The following is a 24,572-nucleotide window of genomic DNA, read 5'->3' on the forward strand; positions in this document are numbered from 1 at the left end:
TACAGTAGACCGTGAAGTAAAGTGCCTTTATGTAAGCATTTATGTTAGCTAAAAATATATGAGATGTCCCTGCACAGCAATGGCGAAGGAAAGAACTTTGCTTGAAGGTATTGGTAGCTCTACTACCCCAGATCAAAACCTCAGCAGCGTTACAGCACACAATGGCACAGAGTTCAGAGGAAGAAAAGAAGGCAGAGATCTTTCTCAAGAACAAAATACTTCTTGGGATCATGGCCTATATACAATAATTTTAGTACAAAGCACGAGGGGTCTAAAGATGATAAATGTTGACTTATGAAAATCCACTTCAGAAACATACAAGTTTCTTCTGAAGTAAATGCCCTTCACAGCTTAGGATATTGTTTTCTGCTGTGCTGTCCATATGTTTCCATTTCGATTTCTGATGTGCATCATTGAAATTCCATAGGGAATGACATGTTAAGGCTCAGCAGACGAGTACACGTCGAGAGACTTGATAAGCATGGTCCAAGAACACGTCTGCTAATGTGTGAATAACGGAGAGCAACAGGAGCCTCAAATTACACCTTTTCACTGTGTTCTCTGCCAATTAAAACTTGAAGGATGGAATATTATTAGATTTCAAGAACAAATTTCTTCGCTTAGTCTTGAGAAGCATTTACATGACTATTTCAAGCAACAGAATACCCATTCTCAGTAGTGATAATTGAACATTTTTATTTCCATTATTTGCTACAAAAACGAGTCTGGAAAAATCATTTTGAAATATTTGGCAAATCCAGTCAGCTGTAAGTTAGGAATTACAGAAAAAGGAAGTCCAGAATTTGGCCGAGATCAGAATATCAAATACCAACCTAAAATGGACTTTCTTTCAAAAAAAAAATGACGCTATGCAAAACGTGTTCATTGGAAAGTTTTCAGACTTCAAAACGAATGTCTTATGTCACTTATTGACTGCACGCAACAAAGCAGCAGCCGTCCACCAAAATTACATTATTGAATATTCAAGAACTAAAAATAAAAACAAAATCATGAATAGTTCATTTTTCTAAATTCATCTAGTAAGGTTTGTAAAAATAAGGTCACTGTGCCATGTGAGAGATCTGCTGATAGGTGCCATAAAACCAACTAGTTTGGTAGGACAGCTACTCAGATGGACAGTTGAACACATTTTTAGCATTAATGGTACAACTGGTGGCCTCGGTGGCTGCTTGGCTAAAGGGTGTTTTCAGGACATCGATACTGAAGCTCTTTTGTTAAGATAGACTATCAATATTAAACTCTCTGTACCTCCACTGGTGACCTAACTCAAAGGGGTCGTAAGTTTTCAAATTTTTGTTGGCCCATAGGTGTGTACAGGTTCACTGGTGGTCACAGACAGAAAATGGAAGTGTGCAAGAACAGTATATGGGCCCTTTACAGTCAAATAGCTCATCATAAAGGTCAATACAACTGAGTCCCATTACTCCTTGGGCCCGTGTGCAACTGCACAGGTAGCACCAATGTCTGCCCCTACACAAGGGTAATATACAAGTGATGTACTCATCTCCCTGGGCCCATCGCTATCCCCTTGCTACTGCTCCAGACTGTGCTGATTGGCTGCAGTGGTGGCATCAGGTCTACAGTGCATATGACTACTACCAAATACTGAGCTTGGTGGTTTGTGTAGTCTATACCAGCAGAGCAGCTGAGCTTGCCGATTGCCAACAGCTATGATGTTCAGACTAGATATGTTGCACCCAATCAACAAACCAGAAACGCAGCACTGGACCCATGGAGAGTGACTATGCAACCTAGTTATTTTACACTGGTGCGTTACTATGGGCCAAACACAAAATAAATAGGAACAATCCTTTTAAGAGCCAGTGGCAGACCTACAAGCTCCTCATCCCCTTCATTTTTTTTTTTAGTTTTTTTTTTTTTTTAAGCACAGAGACATACATTTTGTAGTGGCTACATTGTAAATCAGTTCTATGCAAGGAAATCAGTCTGAACTGCAATACCAGGCAAGACCACAATTAAATATGCAGTGCCGTGTCTTGTAGCCAAAAAAGGGATGCAGCAGTAAGCCAGAGCGTGGCAGTACTTCAAACCAACTGAACAATGTGTTTTTTTGGAGGCGGTCCCCAAAAGATTTTTAATTGATGTGTATGAATGAGATTAGCGGCACTCACCATTTTTAAAAAACCCTTTTCTTCATTCAGCATGCTTCAAAAAATAACACGGAGCTACCATAGTGAGGGGAAGAGGGAAAAGCAGGTGCTTTTACATTGATGGCCTGTCTATAGCCTAGGCCACGTAAATCAAAGTCCTGGAAATCTTTTTACCTCGTGGGCTTTATAATCCTGAGGTTAAGCTTTAAACTGCAGTTTTGTTTTACAACAATATCAAAATTCATGCCCCTACTTGAGTTCCAAATATCACATATTAAAAGCATGTCATACACCAACAGTTATTTATTACATATGTATGTGCATTCTGTTCGGTTCCAATCTTACTCGTCAGAGAAATGTATATATGTACAACAGGTGAAATAAGTATTAAAAAGTCACTAAATTTCTAAGAAAATATATTTCTAAAAGTTCTATTGACATGAAGTTCCCATCAGATGACAATAACAACTTATTCAATCCACACGGGCAAATAAATTAAACCATTGATGTCCATAAATTTGGAGATGTGTAATAATGAGAAGTGACACAGGGAAAAAGTATTTAACACACTTCCTGAAACTTATTTAATACTTTGTACAAAACGCTTTGTTGGTGATGACAGCTTCAAGACGCCTCCTGTATGGAGAAACTAGTCACATGCATTGCTCAGGTGTGACTTTGGCCCATTCTTCCATACAAGCACTCTTCAAATCCTGAAGGTTCTATGGGCTCCTTCTATGAACTTTTGTTCCTTCCATAAATTTTCTATTGGATTCAGGTCAGATGATTGGCAGGGTCATTCTAGTTGCTTTATTTTATCTGAAACCAATTGAGAGTTTTCTTGGCGGTGTTTTTGTGATCATTGTCTAGCTGACATGACCACCCTCATTTCATCTTTATCATCCTGGTAGATGGCAGCAAATTTTTTTTATCAAAAATGTCTAGGTACATTTGTCCTTTTACCCTTCCTGCAATCATATGGAGCTCGCCAGTGCCGTATGCTGAAAAACAGCCTCACACCATGATGTTTCCACCTCCACCCTTCACTGCTGGCATGGTGTTTTTGGGGTGATATGCTGCGCCTTTTGGCCTAAAACCATGGTGTGTATTACGGGATCCAAAGAGTTCAATTTTGGTTTCATCTGACCAGATTATATTCTCCTATTACGTCACAGGCTTGTCTAAATGTTTTTGAGCAAACATTAAACAAGCTTAAAGATGCTTTTGGTTCAGCAATGGAGTCTTGCGTGGTAAACGTGCATACAGACCATGGAGGTTGAGAACATTATTGATGGTTTTCTTTGAAACACTTGTATCTGCTGATTCCAAGTCTTTCTGTAGCTCTCCACAGGTGGTTCTTGGCTTTTGGACAACTCTTCTAATTATTTTCACTCCTCCACAAAATTTTGCGGGGAGCTCCAATTTTATGGTGAAATAATGTTTTTTTTCCAAATTTTAGTCCCTGTGGTGCTTCACTGGAAACTTCAGTAGTTTAGAAATTCTTCTGTAAGCAATGCCATCATATATATTCATGTGCCACTGTAGAGAGCCATATGGGCTGTGATCTTTTAGTTTTATAGGAATAGGTAAAATACAATGGGCGTAATTACAGGCATGTATTTCCTTTCTCTTTACGTAGTGTAAAAAAAACAAAAAAGCTAGCACTAAATGTGCACTACAGCACTAAAAATTCCAACTGTACTTATTATAAATTTGAGATTTTTGGCAAAAAATTGCAATTTCTTGAGCCACCTAGCCACTCCATGGCAAATCTCATTTGGGGCAGTCCGAACAGTAAAATATTTTTATAAAATGTGCCAAACGGCCTTTGTACGTAGTGTGAATAGTGAAGAAAAGGAACTCCATTACCTTGATAGAGTTAAGTCCTGAAAGTACAACTAGTATTTCTCATACATTTATTGTATATACCTTTGACATGCCATAACTGTCACAGATGATAGTAGCCCTTTAAGTTATATTATGGCCCTCATTAGTGGTTGAGTCTGACAGTGTGTCCATCTGAGCATATTGCTTAGAATTCTGGCCTTTCGGTGTAGTTGGCGAGTGGAATGGCAGCTCTCTGACCAATTGGGGCAAGAGAGTAGGGTGAGCAGGCCAACCAGTGTACTAGGACTGACTTTGGTGTTACCCACTGTCCACTAGTGTCTATTTCTTAATCAGTCATTCATGAATAACCTTATAACCAATGGTGACTATATACGCTTGATTATACACCGTGTGTGTTTACGGATCTAGACTCAGCCATTTTCAATTTGCAGTGTCTTACTACATATATGAGGATAAGGTTTACAGCATCTATATTCTACATTGAAATTCCCTATTAGCTCCTAACAATGTAGCAGCATCTTTTTCCCATGCGTCTACCCATCCCGCAAGTAATTATATTTCCAAGTAATTAAAACAAATTACCCATTTTTGTGTCCTAATCTAATAAGCATATGCTTATATTGTTATTCTCAAAGAGCTCTGTAGACAACATGCATACATCAATACTGTTATTACCATAACACAATTATTATTGATATTCATTTTATCCAAGGAAGATGAAATGTTAGATTGACAAAGCTGTGATGAATAAAGAACTATGTGTGGAAGAATGTAGGGGCTTTATTCTGAGCAGATACAGTGAGAACACTGCCTGACATGCTGACATTTTACACTAAATAAATAGCAGAAATGTAAAGATCAATTTCCTTGTATTCCAAAAGTACAAGCATTTAGAAGCATGATGTGCTATAGCTATATACCTTCTATCAATGTACAGGCGCATCATCACTTCAAATGGTCAATGTTAAACAATCAAGAGTTCATTATTAGATTATAAACAATATATACAGCATCTCTGCCATGAATGTGGCCTTGATGGGGAGCAGTATGCTCCCCAACATCTTATACGTAAGAGCACAGTCCCATTGTCTTAAGAAATCATGCTACTTTCCCAGCAGCAAGATTGTAACGCCTGCCTGGATCCACAGACACAGACGAGCTGTAATGGACAGGCTAGAGGGAAGCCACTCGCCAAGCAGGACCTCCAGAACCCTGAAACCCTTTAATCCCTATACAGGGATTTGGAATTAAACAGGGCCCTGGAGATCACTACCTGAGGACGGCTGCAGTCTGAGAGAGTAGTCGTCAGGCAGGGTCAAACCAGGAATTGCAGAACACGGACAGAATCGGCAGGCAAAGACGTAATCAGAAACAAGCAGAGGTCAAAACCGGAACGGGCAGCGAGGTACAAAAACAGCAGGCAGAAGGGTAGTCAGGAAACAAGCGGTAATCCGCACACGAAATCACAGGACGAAACAGGAGCCAGAATTCTCAGAACTATCTCTGGCAGAGGTCAGCAAACAGAAGGGGAATAAAAAAGGGTGTGGTGTCTTCCCATAGGCTGTAGCTGAATGATGGTACCTCAAGCTGGGAGACACCCACCACCTACAGTCAGCTAGTGGCACTACAGATCCCCAGGAAATCCAGACCAGTGGATGAATGGAGCCTGCTCCTCTCCCATCACCAGCACCATCCACGGCAGGAACACGGCGTCACCTGGCGATCGGAGCAAAAGTCAATGGAGCGGACTCCGGTGGTGTTGTAACAAAGATCCTAGCTCTCTTTAAATGAGACACATTCTCTAGTGCAGAACAGCACCTAACTAATGCCCTCATACCACATCTACAGTCCTGTGCGCACGCTGCGTTTTTAACACAGATTTGCCACAGTTTTGCTGCATGAATTGCTGCAGAAAATGTTCATAACCTTGCTGCAATCCTTCTCCAGCAAAACCTATGGTAAAAAAAAATGCTGTGCGCACACTTCGGATTTTTCATCTACAGGTTTTGCTGCAGGACTTCTGCAGCAAAAAGAATGTGCATGTCACTTCTTTTCCGCAGGTACCTGCAGTATTTTACCCCACTGACTGTAATGTAATCATGAAATACCGCAGCGAATAACACAGGTAGCAAACTATGTTCGTTTCATTGCTTTATTCCTGCGGTATTTCACGTTTTCGGAACATAGTGATCATCACTACCCTGCGCTTTGCAAAGGAAGTGATGAACTAAGGAGAGGAAGAGGAAATTGAGCAGAGAGTAAATACATACATATCACTCACACACACACACACACACACACACACACACACACACACACACACATATATATATATATATATATATATATATAATGCACAGACACATAGAAATTAGAACCGTACATATTAAAAATAAAAAAACAAATCTGGGCTCCGCCATATTTTTACGCTCTAGCCAAGGTAAGCTCACAGCAGGGGCCTGGTATTCTCAGGCTGTGGAGGGCAAGGGCCATGGTTATTGACCCCCCCACCCCCGCAGCCAAGAATATTAGCCCGTAGCTGCCCCGAGAATGTTGCATCCATTATGCAACAGTCCCGGCGTGTCACTGCCTCTTCCCAATTGCTGTGATGCGGTGGCAATCGGGGTAATAAGGAGTTAATGGCAGCCCATAGCTGCCACTAAGTCCAAGATTAGAAATAGCAGCGTCTATGACACGCCATCACTAATCAGTAAGTGACAGTAAACAAACACATACACCGAAAAATACTTTATTTGAAATAAAACACAAAACCTCTTTCACCCCTTTATTAACCCACTAAACACCCAGGTCCGACGTAATCCACACGAGGTCCCACAATGCTTGCATACTGATCCAGCAACATCTGAGACATAGTACTCAATGCAGCCTCGTTCTGTGAACGAGGCTGCAGGGGTAACTCCAGGACATTTCTAACGGTCGGTGATGTCAACACATTACCGCTCGCGAGAACTTCAGGGCCTCACGAGCGGTAATAGAGTGACGTCACCAACCGGCAGTGACCCTGCGAGAACTCAGATACAAGGTCCCGCAGGGTTACTGCTGTATCACAAATACTGTTGGGTAGGGGGTGGGAACACATACATCAGAAATAAAAGCTGTAATATCTATCAACCTATCCATCATCTATCGATCTATTTATTATCTATCATCTATCTCTCTATCTATCCCTCTATCCATCCATCTATTATCTATCCATTATCTATCTATCCATTATCTATCTATCCCTCTATTTTTCTATCTATCCATCCATTATCTGTCTTTTTATTATCTATTTATCCATCCATTATCTTTATATCCATTATCTATCTTTATATCCATCCATTATCTATCTATCCATCCCTTATTTATCTATCCATCCATTATCTATCTATCTATTCATTATCTATCCATCTATCTATATATATCTAAAAAGAAGAATGAAATGACAAACACATTTTTTTTCAATGCGCTTTATTGCATTGAAGGCATAAAAAAACACAGGTACCAACTCGAGGAAAAACTGCAGCAAAACCGCGGCAAAACTGTGGGTGCGGTATTCTGCCAGAGGGCGTGGATTTTTCTTAAGAAAAGACAATTTTCTAGTGCGCACATAGCCTAAATGTCTTTTTTATCCAATTCAATAATAAGTCCAATAGTGCAGAAAGTCACTTGATACAATAACACCTACAAAAAGAAGTTAAGCATTGTATCTTAAAAAAAAACTATAAATTTCACAATGATCGGGCAAATCCTGCAAAAGCACAGAGAGGTGTTGTGCAGGGTGGTTATGGGGGCATCATACTGCACAGGTAGATCTGTGGGGCGCTTTAGGTGTCATCATACTTTGGGCAGGATGTACTGTAGGGCATACTACTGCATGGAGGGGATGTAGTGTGAGAACATATACTGTATGGTGGGTCACTGTGCCGGCATTATACTGGGGGGGGGGGGTCAATGTGGGTCATCATACTATGTGTGGGAGATGTACTGTTGTAGCATCATATTGTGGGTGTTTGCTGGCGGGGGTCGTCATACTGTGCATATGAGGTCACTGTAGGGTCATTCACTGTGGTATACCATACTGTGTGGGTGGATCTGTGGGGCACTATAGGTGCCATCATACTCTGGGTGGGATGTACTGTAGGGCATACTACTGCGTGGCTGGGATTTACTGTGAGAATATCATACTGTATGGTGGGTCACTGTGCGGCATTACACTGTGGGGGGGTGGGGTCAATGTGGGGCATCATACTACATGTGGGAGATGTACTGTGGTAGCACCATACAGTGGGTGTTTGCTGGGGGGGTCATCATACTATGAGTGTGAGGTCACTGTAGGGGCATCCAATACTGTGTGGAAGGATACATCATACTGTATGTGAGTTATGAAAGGTATCATTGTAGGTGAGCACATCCCACGCTATAATACATGTCCAATTCCCTGTGTTTTTAAGTTGGAAGGTATGCTTTCGGTGACCTGAATCCACCTACTCTACAAAATAAAAAGTATATACACAGTGATGAGCAAAAGGGTAACTATGTACTTTTGACTTTGAGGCTTCATATTCCACCATCATTGGTTGATTTCTGTATTGCCTCTTATTTTCCATACTTGCCTTTACTGCTTGATGGGCTTCAAGTTCAGAGCTCTGGACATAGTATTATACAGCCAAAAAATAAACTTCTAGTTGGAAATTCCCTAATCCTAATAGAATCCATTATTTTCTATACATTAGAACTCCAATAAAGGTTTTTCATTTACTGGTGCACCTAAGATAACAGATGGATGGGAGATCCCAGGCTTATAGAGTAAGAAAAACATCAGTAACTGTGAAATTAGCTCACTCCAATTTCTGAATTTCATGCCCCAAAATTACTCCACCGGTATAATCTGCTGGCAGCTGGAAACACTGCACTTGTTTAATAATTAGAGGCTATTAATACCATACTCTTCAACTTAAGAGAAAATGAAAGATGACAAAGGAAAACACAATTAACTTTTCAGATAGACTTCGCAGCTCACCTGCAAGCTTTCAGAGGCAAGCACCATGTGCACGTTAAAACAGGCCAGGAGAATACTTCTTGGCAGCCGGAAAAGTCGCTCGCTAGCCAGACAACTTATAATAATTTATTAAAAGGCTCTAAAACAAACATCAAAAGGGATATATCTGCAGTCACATTCTATTCTACATTGCCTAATAACTAATTTGTAAAGGAGTGTGTAAGTCTTCACAAGTAAAGCCAAAATCATTTGAGGACACTTTGATATAATGCCACAAAGGATATGAACAGAGGAGGCAGCGGGAGAAAAGAATGGCCACGTGCCATTAAAAGTGCTAATAAAAGAATAATGGAATTTCCTTGTGCTATGAATAATGACGATACGCTGCATAAGATACAAAAAGGGAAGACAAGTATCAAACACTGCACCACTATTCGCCTTTACACTGATTGATCTCTTCCTGCTTTTCTTGAACTTGGGTATTACCTTACAGGAAAACATTAAAGGGCACCTGTCACCTACATAAACATTACCCTGCTATTTTGTGTATCTAACGTGTTCTCACGAGAATACAGCCTATTGATTCATCGCTGAGAAATCAATTCACAGTGAGAAACTCAGCTTGGCCTTTATGAATATCAATTAGTCCACCAAACGCGTTTCGCCACTATGTGCCCAACCAGAGCTCATGAATGAAGACCAGGATGGTGCAGTGAGATGATGTACAAGTCAAGCATCAAGTATCATCTAGTGACACCTTCAGCATTAGGCATGGGACAAAACAATCAACACTGGCAATTTCAACAATGCTTTATCTGGCTATATTAAAAAATAAAGAAAAGATCTATCACCAGCATAGGTTCCTTGGTCATGACCTTCTAGGTGAATGTCAGAGAAGCTATGGCCATGACCACTTTGTGCCACTTGGTTGGACACTCATTAGTTTTCATATAGTACATACTTAAAACAGTGGAAGGAACAAAGATTAATTTTGTCATTGCAAGTATCACACAGAATAAGAGTCTAATATACACATGTCACTGTACACCTATACAGCAACAAACATCAGAGACATAAATCCTCAACATACTGTAAACCTACAGTGAAAGCATGAAACAAAGCCTAAAACATCAATCAAACTTCAGATTTGTATTCATGGAAAACTCAAAGTAAGGAGAGGTGCAGACCCGGAATATCACACCATTCTGTCAAAAAGCAAGAAAATAAACAAACTAAAGGACACGGGAACAAATTTACATGAGTCAGAATTCCCAGTTTAACAGGTGTTTGTAAAAAGACAAACTACCAAGCAGTCACACAAAATAAAACTCTTAGGGGCACTTTGCACACTGCGACATCGCAGGTGCGATGTCGGTGGGGTCAAATTGAAAATGACGCACTTCCGGCATCGCATGCGACATCGCAGTGTGTAAAGGCTGGATGATACGATTAACGAGCGCAAAAGCGTCGTAATCGTATCATCGGTGCAGCGTCGGCGTAATCCATGATTACGCTGACGCGACGGTCCGATGTTGTTCCTCGCTCCTGCGGCATCACACATCGCTGTGTGTGAAGTCGCAGGAGCGAGGAACGTCTCCTACCGGCCTCACTGCGGCTTCCGTAGGATATGCGGAAGGAAGGAGGTGGGCGGGATGTTTACATCCTGCTCATCTCCGCCCCTCCGCTCTGATTGGCTGCCTGCCGTGTGACGTCGCAGTGACGCCGCACGACCCACCCCCTTAACAAGGAGGCGGGTCGCCGGCCACAGGGACGTCGCACGGCAGGTGAGTGTGTGTGTGAAGCTGGCGTAGCGATAACTTTCGCTACGCCAGCTATCACCACATATCGCTGCTGCGACGGGGGCGGGCACTATCGCACTCGGCATCGCAGCATCGGGCTGCGATGTCATAGTGTGCAAAGCCCGCCTTAGGCTATGTTCACATTTCTGTTGTTTAGGATCAGTCACAATCCGCCACTCTGATAAACAACGCAATCCATTTAGCGGATTACGTTGTTCCCATAGACTTGTATTAGCGGCGGATTGCGACTGATGCCCTTGCGTTGCATCCGCCACCCGACTGATCAGTCGTGGAACGACTGACCGTCAGGCGGCAGGAACGCAGCATGTAACATTTTTTGAGCAGCGGAATCCTTTTGTTTTCACTGCGCATGCTCAGATCTTGTGTTTAATAATTCAAATCAATGTCTCTCGGCGGCAGAACGATCAGCTGATTGCCCGGCGGCTGGCTATTGTGAACGATCGCTCATAAAAGCGGCTGCCAGGAGATCAGCTGATTACTCTCAAAAGCTGGCCGCCAGGAGATCAGCTGATCGCTCTCAAAAGCTGGTCGCTGGGCGATCAACTGATCGTTCACAATAGCCGGCCGCCGGCTTTTGAGAGTGATCAGCTGATCGCTCTCTCTCTCTGAATCTGCTTTCTCATGACAATTCTTGTCACCCGTTGGACAACGCATCAGTCACAAGCGTCAAGCAACGCAGGTGACTGATGCAAAACAACGGAAATGTGAACATAGCCTTAAATATATATAGTAAAAAAGTAATAAATATTGTTGTGCTTTGAAAGCTTACCCATTAACCCGTTAGTTACAGAGCCAATTTTGACCTTTATGATTAATTTAATAAACCGGTCACTTTATGAGGTAATAACTCTGGAATTATACAATATATTCCAGTGATTCTGAGACACTTTTTTCGTGACACATTGTATGTTAGTGGTGAATTTAGGGCTATGTATTAAGCGCCTTATTTGTGAAAATATTGTAAACTTGGCTAAAATTTTGAAAAATTAGGAAATTTCCAACTTTCAATCTTTATATCCTTAAACCAGTTTTTGTCATGCTGTACCAAATAATTACTAAATAACATTTCTCATGTCCGCTTTACATCTGCATCATTTTTCAAACGGCATTTTGTTTTCTTAGGATGTTAAAACGGTTAAATGTTTAGCAGCAATGTCTCATTTATTTTTTTTCTTAGGTAATTTACAAAACCTGTTTCTTCAGGGACCTATTCATACTTAAATGGACTTTAAGGGGTGAATATACTGGAAGCCCCCCAAAAGTGATATCATTATGAAAACCGCAACCCTCATTTACTTCAAAACTGCTGTCAGGAAATGTTTTAACTCTTCAAGTACTAGACAGCAATTCATGAAAATTTTAATAACAAAAAAATGCTTCAATGATTAAGGAATTCAAGGAATCATCTAGGAGTATAGTGAGTTTTTTTTTAGTCACAGGTGCCTCACAGAATTTTATAAACTGTAATTTGTACATTTGTCAGTTGCCCAATGAAACTGGGCACCAATTTATTGTGCAATTTGTCATCACAAACTACTGTTTGGCCACACGATAGGGCTGATAACGAAGGAGCGCTATTTGACTTAGGCCTGAAACACACTTCCATTAAAAACACGCACGTGCCGCAAGACACGTATTTACCCTGCGTGTTGCGTGTGGTAAGTACGTGTCTCGGGTACGTGTGGTCCACGTGTGTTCTACGTGTGCTATCCGCGATAGCACACGTAGAACCGGTAATCTGCATACTCACGTGGTCCGCGCTGCTGTCCGTGGTGCTGATCTTCGGTCTCCAGCCCTGCCATCTCCCCGCTGCTGCTGCTGCTGCCAGGCAGTGAAGTGAATATTAAATGAGCATAATGAGCGGCGGTCGGCAGCAAGTGGCAGCAGCGGCAGAGACAGGAGGGTTGGAGAAGGTGAGTAAATGTTTTGGGTTTTTTTCACTGACACGTGTGTTTTCTCCGGCGCGTGTCACACGGGACCGCATCCACACTACATCCGTGTGGTACGGGTGCAGGCCGTGTGACACCCGTGCTGTCGGAGAAAACGTGGACATGTCAGCGTGTAGAAAAACGCACACTCGTACAAACGCACACGGACACACGTTCCGTGTGGTTTTACGTGTGTGTGCCTGCTACAATTGGGTAGCATTGCTGAACGTGTCTCCATGCCGCCGGTATGTGCAAAAAATGGCAAACACGTACCGGCGGCACGGATGTGTGTTGGAGGCCTTAGTACAGATTTTGCTAGAATAGTTTGCATGTGAAATTTGCGAAGCCCCTAAGGTGCCAGAACAGCAGAAAACACTTAAAAGGTGACTGCAGTGACTATTTTGTAATATCCACACAAAGTTTTTTTCCTGGAGAATTGGAAATGTGTTAGTTTAGTGTTCATACATTGTGTTCAGAGCTTGTTATTTTGTGGGATGATTTGGTGTTTTTATACCATTTTCTTTTACATGACTTGTTAGTCACTTTGTGTTCAATTTTTTTTGTGTCCGTATGATTAATAAGCTACATTTTTGGCGTGTTTTTTTATTTTTACTTTTACAGTGTTTGCCATACGGATTAAGTAATGTGACAGTTTTATAGTTTGCATCGTTCTGCTGTGTTTTCAGTGGCAAAATTTTGTGATTTTGGTGTACTTTTCAGTGTTTTCTTTTTACTTGCGGTGGGTCATAAATATTTTTTCCTTTGATCGCTGGTCTCATACATTGCAGTACTTGAGTACTGCAGTGCCTTACACCTGCCAGTGTCTCACAGGCCGCTGTACCCTGGGGCCATTAGATGACCTAAGGTTACCATGGCAACTATCAGCACCTACAGTATTTATGGGGCTCTTTTAACCCCCTTTTAATCACTTAGAAGTCACTGTTCTGATGAACAGCAACATTTAAGGGGTTAACCAGTCCCTATTGGTTCTAAATGCGGTTCGGCCCAGTGCCTTTGTCTGAGGTGGTTCTATTAACTTATTTCTCATCGATGGTTTAAAAAAGGCAACAAGGAAATAAGGTCCCTTAATGGGCAACAAATTAATTTGTATCAGCAGTCTTTAAGAGGTTAAATGATTGATACTGATTTTTTGATTCATTACTTTTTATAGGTGGCATAAGAGACACCTTTCCACTATGGGGAGACTTTTGTATCTTTTATTTCCCAAGGAGCATTCGTTGGCCTATAAAGTCTATCTATAACATTTCGGTACTTTCAAAAGTCTGCTCTTTAAGAAATCTTGGTTGAAAGAGAAAGCATACAATATAAAAGCAGTATGTCATATGGATGAATAAAGCAACTATTAAGGAAATATTTCAATATTGCATTCTTGAAAAAGGACCTATACCATATTGTAGGGTAACATTGCCGTGAATTCCTGAAGGTTTTTCTAACTACTGGAAAATATTTGCCTTTACAAATACCCCTCCCAAGTAAGATGCTGAATAAATACAATAATGTGGTTTGCATTTAATGAACATTAACTTTACCTTGTGGTCGTACGGATTGTACGAATGAAATAGTTGAGACAATTCTTTTGTTCGTTGCTTCTTCTGCAAAAAAAACCCAAAACAAAACAACAACATATTAGACAAACCTGAGGCATGGGCTCAAAGATAAACACTGTACTTTCACTAGAAATTTTTGCTCTGTAGGAGTGAAATTGCTTCCCCAGAAATGGACAGGGGCGGTAATGAATTACAGCAGTTTAGTGTAATACAAGCGCGGGATTAATAATGAAGTCTGCTTTGTAAATAGAATTGCTCGTTAAGTGATCTATTCAAAGGTACACAGTTTTTATCACATTCCCTTTGAAGCTGTGTTTACCTAAACATAGAGGAATAATCTGCTGGTAAACACTTCCACATCTGACAAATTCAACATGGGAAGCAATATCTTAAAGTAATGACACGAGGATGGAGCGCGCAGGATGACAGTGAGCAACGCAGGACTATGTGCGCTGTCAGAATCATTTATAGTAGGAATTCCAATGGAGATCGGACAGCCTGGCTGCGTAGCTGATGTAGAATGATCCAAGGGACAAACTTCTGCCCAAAAAAACCTTTAGGCTATGTTCCCACAATTAGCTTTTGGTGAGTTTTTGATGTTGCAGAATTTCTGAACCTATTATGTAAATTAGGTTACTTGTGTTTTTTTCATTCCATTTTAGTGTGTGTTTTTATCACGTTTTTGATGTTGCTTTTTTGTCTCTGTTTGGTGCATCATGCTTTGTTTTTGAAACTTCCTGGAATTTGGATTTGACAAAGATTTATTGACATTCTTAGCTTCAGATTATGTATGTTTTTTTTATGTGTTTCTGAGGTGGAAACACACTAAAAACACGTGCGTTTTTTACCTGCAAAATTTGCCCATCTTAGTGCAAGTCTATGAAAAAATCTGCACAGAAAACTCAACTTACCCGCAAGAGAGATTGAAATGCTGCAGATTTTAAAACACACATACCACAAGTGAATTTACGCAGTGTACAAAAGAAGCTCAGCGGGCATAAGATCTCTATAAATCCCATCCACTTTGCTGGAGCTGTAAAAGGCTGCGTTTTTGATGTGGCAAAAACACAAAGCGTCAAAACTCACCAAAAGCTCATTGTGGCAGTGTAGTGTGATACATAAAACCATACGTTTTGGCCATGAAGAAGTACCTTCTTCAGCCATATTCATTTTGTAGTTCATCTAGGTTAAAATGGAACTGCACCAACTGTGCTGGGCACCAAAATTATTGCTTCCTCTGTACCATAAAAATGGTTTGGATTAAAAGCAGGAGGTGTACTAAAATTAACTAATTTCATTCTTCCTCCCTAAAACATACAATAAACAAAAGGCCTTGAACCCATGATACAAAGAATGGCTACGGCAACATATTTTTAATAGATGCATCAGAGTAATAAAGAAACAAGTCATAATATATATGCAAGACGATGAGGATATTTACTTAAAGAAGATCTGTCTCCAGATTTCACAAAAGAAACCTGCAGACTTTTTTAAATACATCTCTTAGACATACTGAGGCTTCCATAATTACTTTGATAACATGTCAGAATGGCTCTATTATTCTGCTATTAATGAGGATTTTAGGAGACCAGCTTTAGCGTGAAAGAACTCATGATTTGAAGTGTATTCAATATACAAGTCTGAATGACAGCTGCAGCTTGTACAGTGCAGCAGGGAGGAGGGACACTGAGGAGCTACTTAGGCTAGGTGAGTAAATAATCTGTTATAATAGTGTTTTCTATCTTGGAATTTGAAAGTAATTCCAGCATCCTCATAATTTCTATTTAGTAATGCATGTTGTATATTATAAAATTTGGTGGTGACAGATCTGCTTTAAAGGGAATCTGTCACCAGGTTTTTGTTCACTCATCTGAGAGCAGCATAATGTAGAGACAGAGATACTGATTCCAACAATGTATGACTTAGCTTACTGGGTGCAGCAGTGACATAGTTTTTAAATGTAGCAGAGCTCAGAACGCAGACCCCAAGTAGACACCTAGTTCGGCAGTATTAATCTCCTGCTGATAAACACTTATTGTATTGAAACAACAGTACACAGCCTATTAAGTGACACATCCCTGAAATCTGTGTCTCATCCCCTAACTCATGTTGCCTTGAGACTAAATAGCAGAAACCTGCTGAAAGATTCCCTTTAAGACTTGTTGTTTTGTGCACACAACTCCTATGCAGACATTTGTGTTTCAAAAGAAAGCTACAGATCACAAAAAAACCAATGCAACATGCGCCTGTAGTCATGCATTATTCCCCTGCTTTTGCAAACCTATAGACTGTAAGGGGGGGGGGGGGGGGTGCAGCTAGTGGAGTAACATAGTTGCATCTGGCTATATAGGTGATCACTTTTGTCATCATATACAAAATGAGTATTTCGTGGGATGTACGAGTAGTAATACTCTCCTAAAAAGGGGCTGCATCAACAAAGATTGCCCCTTTCAAAGGGCTATAATATGATCACCACAGGTTTTACTGTTATGACAACCAGCAAACAGCTGATCTTCAAGCAATTTTCAGTAATCGGACGCCAGATTTATTAAACTTTAGATGAATGTCAATTTTTATCTCATTAGAGTTGGTCATTTTACACTAATTAAGGGAACTGAATGAGAATTTAAAACAAATAACAGTGGTATACAATTATAGAGTAGATCATTAAAAGAGTGAGATAGCACAAACACTATTAAAGGATTGCCTACTCCTGAGGAATGTTAGGACAAGTCTTAAGGTACCTTCACACATAACGACTTACCTGCGATCCCGAAAACGATGCGACCTGATAGGGATCGCAGGTAAGTCGCTGGGAGGTCGCAGGTGAGATGTCACACAGTGAGATCTTACCAGCGATGCAGAACAATACAGATCGCAGTAGCGACCTGTATAACGATCTCAGCAGTCACTGTGATCCTGTTACACAGTGTCACACACAGCGATGTGTCCTGCCCAGCAGGACATCGCCTTTGAAGAAAATGGCCTGGACCATTCTGCAACGACTAGAGATCTCACAGCAGGGGCCTGATCGCTGGTAAGTGTCACACATAACGAGATCGCTAACGGGATCGCAACTGCGTCACCAAAACGGTGACTCAGCTGCGATCTCGCTAGCGATCTCGTTATGTGTGACAGTACCTTTACTGCTTGCTGAATCCTAACAGTGTGTAGTGTACATACTGTCAGAATTCAGCTCCCACTTGCTGCTTGCAGCAGTTGTTACAAGAGTGCAAGTTTGCGATTTGTGGTCATGTGCCAATTAATTTCAGCTGCTTCTCAATAGAATCTATTAATCGAAGAGGCCGAGACTAATAGACATTTGACCGTAACTATGCGATTTGGAAGCTTGCATTTATGTGATCACCACTTAAATCAGCAATAAAAGCTGAATACTAACAGTGTCTATATTTCACACCATTAAGACTCAGCACAAATCTAGGCTTGCCAAAAAGTACCTGAGGGGTGGACCACCCTTTGAATGGGTAAATATATTAGTGGGTCCTTTTGCATGTACCGTCATGGATACACATATGAAGGTTTTATATTCCTAAGAATGATATAAATTTAACACAATCATGTGGAATAAACAGAATCTCATTCCCGTTCTACAATCTTGAATACATTCCATTACATATCGTACCATCCTTCATGACATGAACCTTATAATCATTAATCAAAACATTCAAGTATCTCTTAATATTTCAATTTCCTCGTACACAATAAAGCTTTAATTAAGTTTTCCTATTTTTTAATTAAAATCCCACATATGCTATTCCCTTGAAAGGTAAGAAGTACAGAAGAAATAACTTGATCTGCTGTCACATTTAGGTCCCTAGAAAAACACTTGAGATAAATCATTTGGCAAAGACCATTTGCATTCACAATTTACCAAGTTATGATTTTAGAAGTTTTCCTTGGGGTTGCACGTGAAAGAGCGTTGAATTTCCGATTTCACACTACTACCGTACTAGTATCAGAAAATCAAACAAAACAATTTTGTCAGCAGACCTTGCTCCTTATTTAAGGATAATAAAGTCACGTACATAACCAGATCATTCTCAACACGCTATAATGCAGTATGTCAGTCAAGGAGCAGGGAGAGTGATTATAGAGCACTCACTCTGTATTGAGCGGTGAATGTAACTGCTCCCTGCACTGCCCAGATGACAGGAAGTGAGCAGCTGAAGGGAGAATTAAAGTTCATTTTCTCCCAGTAGCCACACTTCCAGAAAGCCTGCCAAATATGATTAAAACAGTAACAACTATGGTTGCAGGTAAATTCCATTTTGCTGGAGGGGGTGTTGCTGACAGGTTACCGTCAATGCAATTTCTCCTGACCTCCCCATACACATGCTATGTGATTACTGTAGGAGTATTCCAATTGGGAGTTGGGATAAAAGGGCGTCAGAAACCTCTGCAAAGAATAATATGGTCTGCAATTGAGGGGGGTCAGGCTTCGTGATCAAAGCCTCACCAAATTATCAGCTATGTTGGGCAGAGGTGGTTACTTCTGACAATCAGAATACAGCCTACATAAGTCATCACCTATCCACTGTCTTGGCACTAACTTTGCATGAAAGGCGAAATCTCACACAAAATATTCAACAAGATGGAATTTATGGTCGAAAAAATTCACTCCAAATCTTAAAATGTCTAATCCTTGATGAGAGTTATTTATCCAGTTTTAAGGGTAATATAGATAAATTCTTCCATTTATTTATCTTGAGATTATATTTTGCAAGTTTAGAGTTAGACAAGTTTTATGTACAAAATTACAACTAAAAGTTAAGAAATTTCAGAACTCCTTTTCCTACACAACTCTCCTCCCTTTTGTTTTGTTTTTTAATTTATCTTTATTTTTTTTCTCTTTCCTCCCCTCATCCTTCTCCCTCCCTCGTTAAAATGTTAAACTTATATAGACTTGACTATAATTTGTTACTTATTCTGCATGTTGTCAACATAACTGGTAAAAATTGTATTTCACTTTACGTTATAAAAATCAATAAAGTATACATAAGTCATCACCTATCCACTGTCTTGGCACTAATAAAAATTGATGTTGTTTGGCACACTACATGATTCCTTATCATTTTTGTTTTCAGAATGCTTTAATACATAGGGATCGTACTACACACTAGCATATCTAGTTTGCCCACTAACTTCCCCATGCTATACTTGCCATAATTGTCTTTACTTGGCATTATTTTCATAATGGAAGAAAGCATTTGATTAAGGTAAAGGTTCCGTTTGGGGGCCCCTCTCACAAAAAGCTGGTAACTGAAGTTAGGACTAAAGGTATTTGCAGTGCTCTTTTATTAGGACATAACTGAGATAAGCCGTTTCCCTCTAGTCCGCCACTCTGTGATATATAACGACAGACGCGGTAAGACTGATCCAATTAATTTTTATATCACTCTGTTGTAGACTGGTTCTCACTGTTACTTTTAGGGGTACTTCTCACATAGCGAGATCGCTAGTGAGATCGCTGCTGAGTCACGGTTTTTGTGACGCACCAGTGACCTCATTAGCGATCTCGCTGTGTGACACTGAGCAGCGATCTGGCCCCTGCTATGAATAGCTGCTCGTTACACACTGCTCTGGTTCATTTTTTGGTAGTTGCTCTCCCGCTGTGAAGCACACATCGCTGTGTTTGACAGCAAGAGAGAAACGATCTGAATGTGCAGGGAGCCGGCGTCTGGTACCCTGCGGTAAGCTGTAACCAAGGTAAATATCGGGTAACCAAGCGAAGTGCTTTGCTTGGTTACCCGATATTTACCTTGGTTATTAGCGTCCGCAGCTCTCAGGCTGCCAGTGCCAGCTCCCTACACACGTAGCCAGAGTACACATCGGGTAACTAAGCGAAGCAGTTTGCTTATTAACCCGATGTGTACTCTGGCTAGGAGTGCAAGGAGCCAGCGCTAAGCGGTGTGCGCTGGTAACCAAGGTAAATATCAGGTAACCAAGCGCTTGGTTACCCGATATTACCTTAGTTACCAAGCGCAGCATCGCTTCCACGCGTCGCTGGTGGCTGGTCACTGGTGAGATCTGACTGATTGACAGCTCACCAGCGACTATGTAGTGACGTACCAGCGATCCTGACCAGATCAAATCGCTGGTGGGATCGCTGGAGCGTCGCTAAAGTGTGACGGTACCCTTAGTCTCCTTGTGTTATCACTACATGCATACAAGGCTAACTAACACAGGATCTGTAAAAGGCATGTCATTTGGTGGTTATGGCTCTTTTTTTGCACTGTAGAGTTATGTGCATCCACCAGTGTTGTAAATAAAATCATATCTACCAACCTAATTTTTTGGGTTATTGAAATGCATTTGTCTGTTTACTAATTGGCTTTTTGTGTGTTTTCATGCACATTGGAGTAAAGGTTAAAAGAGTTGTCCATTTTATATCCATGACCGACACCCCTACTTATCAGTTGTACCTGGTGGCAGTACCAGCTGGATATCTTGAGTTGAGAGCTTTAGTACAGATATGTCAATTGCATATTGGCTGTGTTGAGGTACTTCACCTATGTCCCCTAGTCAAATCATTAGGGTGCAGATATCTAGTACCTAGCCACAGTCACTATGCAGTTGATGGAGCTGTGTTGTGCAGCTCTGCAAATGATCACATCTGGACAATGCCTGCATCGGGTACAACTCATTGGCGGTGGTTCCGGGCATCCCACCTCTACTGATCAAATATTGAGGTCTTATCCTAAGAATAGGCAATCAATATAAAAGTCCAGATCAATCGCTTTAAGTTTTATATTGTCCATCCAATCACACTTATCCATTGGGTACAGGAAATACAGCCATTACAAGAGATCCCGTAACTCATTTCAGTGTTATCAGGAGTTAAACCTGGATTGTACAAAAAGACTTAACAAATCTAATAAAGCAAAGTTGAAGCTGCGGAATCATAAAGTGCGGTCTGACACCACTATAGTAAAGTATCTCCTCCTGGACATATAACCGGCATACATTAATATCTGTTCTTGTTCGCAGACCGCAGATGTAAACAAATCTACATACTATTGGAAGAATGAAGTGACCTTGAGCGGCTGACGAGACACAATGCAATGCTTCACACTTCAACCATGAATAGCGAAAAGAGAATATTCTTTTTAATTTGTATTTTGTGTATGATGCTCAGGCGGAGAGGTGAAAATCTCAGCAGACGTTCCTAATTTGCAGGCAAAGCATTGTCAAGTTTTGGATAAATTCTTCCTTTATTAAATATGAAACTCACAGTACACAAGAGAAGCAAAACAAGAACATAACACTTTGTCTAACGCTATTCAACCGTAGACATTAACAAATCTCCAGTCAAATTAATCAGTCATTCACCTTGGCTTGACTTTGGAAAAAATGCACATACTGTGGTATTTTGGCAATCAACAGAAAACAAGGATAGCCCTTATCATAATGCAAAATGTCACCATGATTGTAATCATATGATGCTCAGGTGGCAGCAAAAATTCTTTGAGGAATAGTTCACATAGAGTGTTAAAGCGGAGCCCAACGATAAAACAATGAGTGAGTTTTATTTGACATTTCATTCAGAGCTTAAGGATTAACTAGCACATTATAGAGAGGAACGCCAGGATAACTACACCATATAACCAGCACATTATAATACTAATAGTCTATGTCTGGTAGTTTAAGAATTTGATGAAGACAAGCCATAAACTAAAGTTTTCTCGAATTCTACAATTGATGATGATACCATGCCGTTGTAGCCTTGAGAAATCCAGGAAAATGTATAGGTTATGCATTTTTTTCTCTAAACATAAGAGCCTATAGGTAACGGATGGATGGCAGATCACCTTTAACAGGTGGTTGCATTAATTATAAAGTAGGTGACATGGTACTTCTATAACGGTCCATTTACACAAACCGACGTGTGGCACAAAGGCCGACATGGGGGGGGGCAACTGGGCAAATGCCCAGGGACTCACCCACAAAGGGGGTCCGTGCTGCTGCACACCCACTATAAAGTGTACTGAGGATGTACAGCATTAATTACAGTGAAGAAGGTTGTAAATTCCCTGTAGTCCCTGCATGCATCTCTCTCCCACGGCAGTGTCACAAGTTGAGAGAGAGAAGGAGAAGTGCAAAGCATAGTGCAGACGCCAGAGCAGGAACATCCCTGTGGTGCTGTGTCCTCCTCCATATCATGACTGACCCTGCACGGCTGCCCTGGGGTTCTGCACAAGTGAAGCAGCAGGACCTGTATATGTATGTGTATATATGCAGTATGTGTGTATGTGTCTGTATATATTAAGTGTTTTTATGTGTGTACATATACACAGTATATAGTAGAAGTGTTTGTGTGTGTGTATATATATGGGTGTATATATTATATATACACACAGTACATAGTGTGTCTGTGTATATACTGTGAATTGTACACCGTTAAAAAAAAAAAAAAATATGGACAACTAAAATACCACATAGTGTACTAGACCTCAATGAATGAAATATTCCAGTTTTAAATCTTTATTCATTACATAGTGGAATGCTTTGAGAACAATAAAACATAAAAATGACCAATGTAAATTAAAAAGAATATCACATGGAGGTCTGGATTAGGAATGATACTCAAAATCAAAGTGGAAAATCAAATTACAGGTTGATCCAACTTCAGTGGAAATGTCCCAAGACAAGGAAATGAGGCTCTGTAGTGTGCAGAGTCGGAACGATCGCGGTCGCAGGAGTCGCCATCACAACCAGGTCAAGGGGTTCAGGGGGCCTGAGGACCTCAGCCAGTGGGGCCCTTCCAATGGTGGCAGGCACTGGGCCCCCTGCCGAGGATCGCATTTTCAATTATATCGGTATCGCACACTTGCATTATAATTTTGGATATTATATCTGGATATCGGAGTATGAGAAAGCTGGGTGCTGAGGGAAAGAGCCAAGTGTCAGAGTAATTATCCTGTACCCTGAATAGATATGATCCTATATGCGGTCATATAGTCCATTGATCATTCTTTGAATTTCATAAACTGTGTCACCACATCCTTATATGATATACTTCTAAAAGACTCCATTGTCCAATTCAAGAAGATCCATATTTTTCACTATTTGAATTAAATAGGTTCCTAGTGCATATGCAACCAATATGAGGTATTACTCCCACATAGTAGCAAGTACCCCACTGTCAGGTCATCCAATATATAATAATAGTTTCTTCAGCCTCTGCCTCAACGTGTTTCCCTCCTTTTTATTGATAATTGGTGTTAATTAGGAAGCTATCAGATGTTGAGATCCATAGGTACATTGAATAATGATCCTCCATGTAGGGATCCTGCAGTAGTGAAGCAATGTCCCCGAAGTCAACAAACATATGCCACGTTTCCCCAAATAGTCATCCTGCCACTCTCACAGGCCGTACCAGCTAAATGCTGAGCAGGTCCGCAGACCTCAGTTCGTGCAGGTTGAATTCTGTCGACATGGAATGAGACATGATGTCCTAGATGTGTTTAATTGGATTTAGGTCTAGGGAATGGGCCGGCCAATCTATAGCACCAATGCCTTCATCATGTAGGAACTGTTGACACACTTGAGCCAGATGATGCCTATTATTGTCATGCATCAGGGCCCACTGCACCTGCATATGGTCTCACAATGTGTCTGAGGATCTCATCCTAGTACCTAATGGCAGTCAGGGTCCCTCTGGCTAGCAAATGGAAGAAATGCCCCCCACACCATTACTGACCCACTGCCAAACTGCTCATGCTGGAGAAAGTTGCAGGCAGCAGAATGGTCTGCACGGCATCTCCAGACTGTCACATCTGTCACATGTGCTCAGTGTGAACCTGCTCTCATCTGTGAAGGACACAGGGTGCTAATGTCGAATCTGCCAACCTTTGTGTTCTCTGGTAAATGTCAATTGCCCTGTAGAGTATTGGATTGTAAGCACAATACCCACTTGTGGCCGTCGAGCCCTCAGAGTGTTTCTGACAGTTTGAGCAAACACATGAATATTAGTGGTGTACTGAAAGTCATTTTGCAGGGCTCTGGCAGTGCTCCTCCTGTTCCTCCTTGCACAAATTAGGAGGTAGCGGTTCTGATGTTAGTTGTTGCCCTCGTATGGTCTCCTCCACGTTTCCTGGTGTACTGGCTTGTCTACTGGTACATGCTCTGGACACTGTGCGACAGACACAGCTAACCTTCTTGCCATGACTCGCATTGATCTCCCATCCTGGATGAGCTGCACTACTAGAGCAACTTCTGTGGGTTGTAGACACCACCTCATGCTACCTCTAGGG

At 41.0% G+C, this 24,572-nt stretch overlaps 1 protein-coding gene across 2 annotated transcripts in view; it reads right to left on the bottom strand.

The window, feature by feature from the left end:
* The window catches only part of CDKAL1 (CDKAL1 threonylcarbamoyladenosine tRNA methylthiotransferase), a 1,035,666-nt gene that overhangs the window by 237,488 nt on the left and 773,606 nt on the right, over window positions 1-24,572 (bottom strand). For both annotated transcript variants that reach the window (XM_075314700.1, XM_075314699.1), the window contains exon 13: window positions 14,281-14,343. In XM_075314700.1, the coding sequence (XP_075170815.1) occupies window positions 14,281-14,343 (63 nt within the window). The remainder of the gene's footprint in view (window positions 1-14,280; window positions 14,344-24,572) is intronic.

The sequence above is a fragment of the Anomaloglossus baeobatrachus genome, chromosome 6, assembly GCF_048569485.1.
Source record: "Anomaloglossus baeobatrachus isolate aAnoBae1 chromosome 6, aAnoBae1.hap1, whole genome shotgun sequence".
NCBI classification, from domain to species: domain Eukaryota; kingdom Metazoa; phylum Chordata; class Amphibia; order Anura; family Aromobatidae; genus Anomaloglossus; species Anomaloglossus baeobatrachus.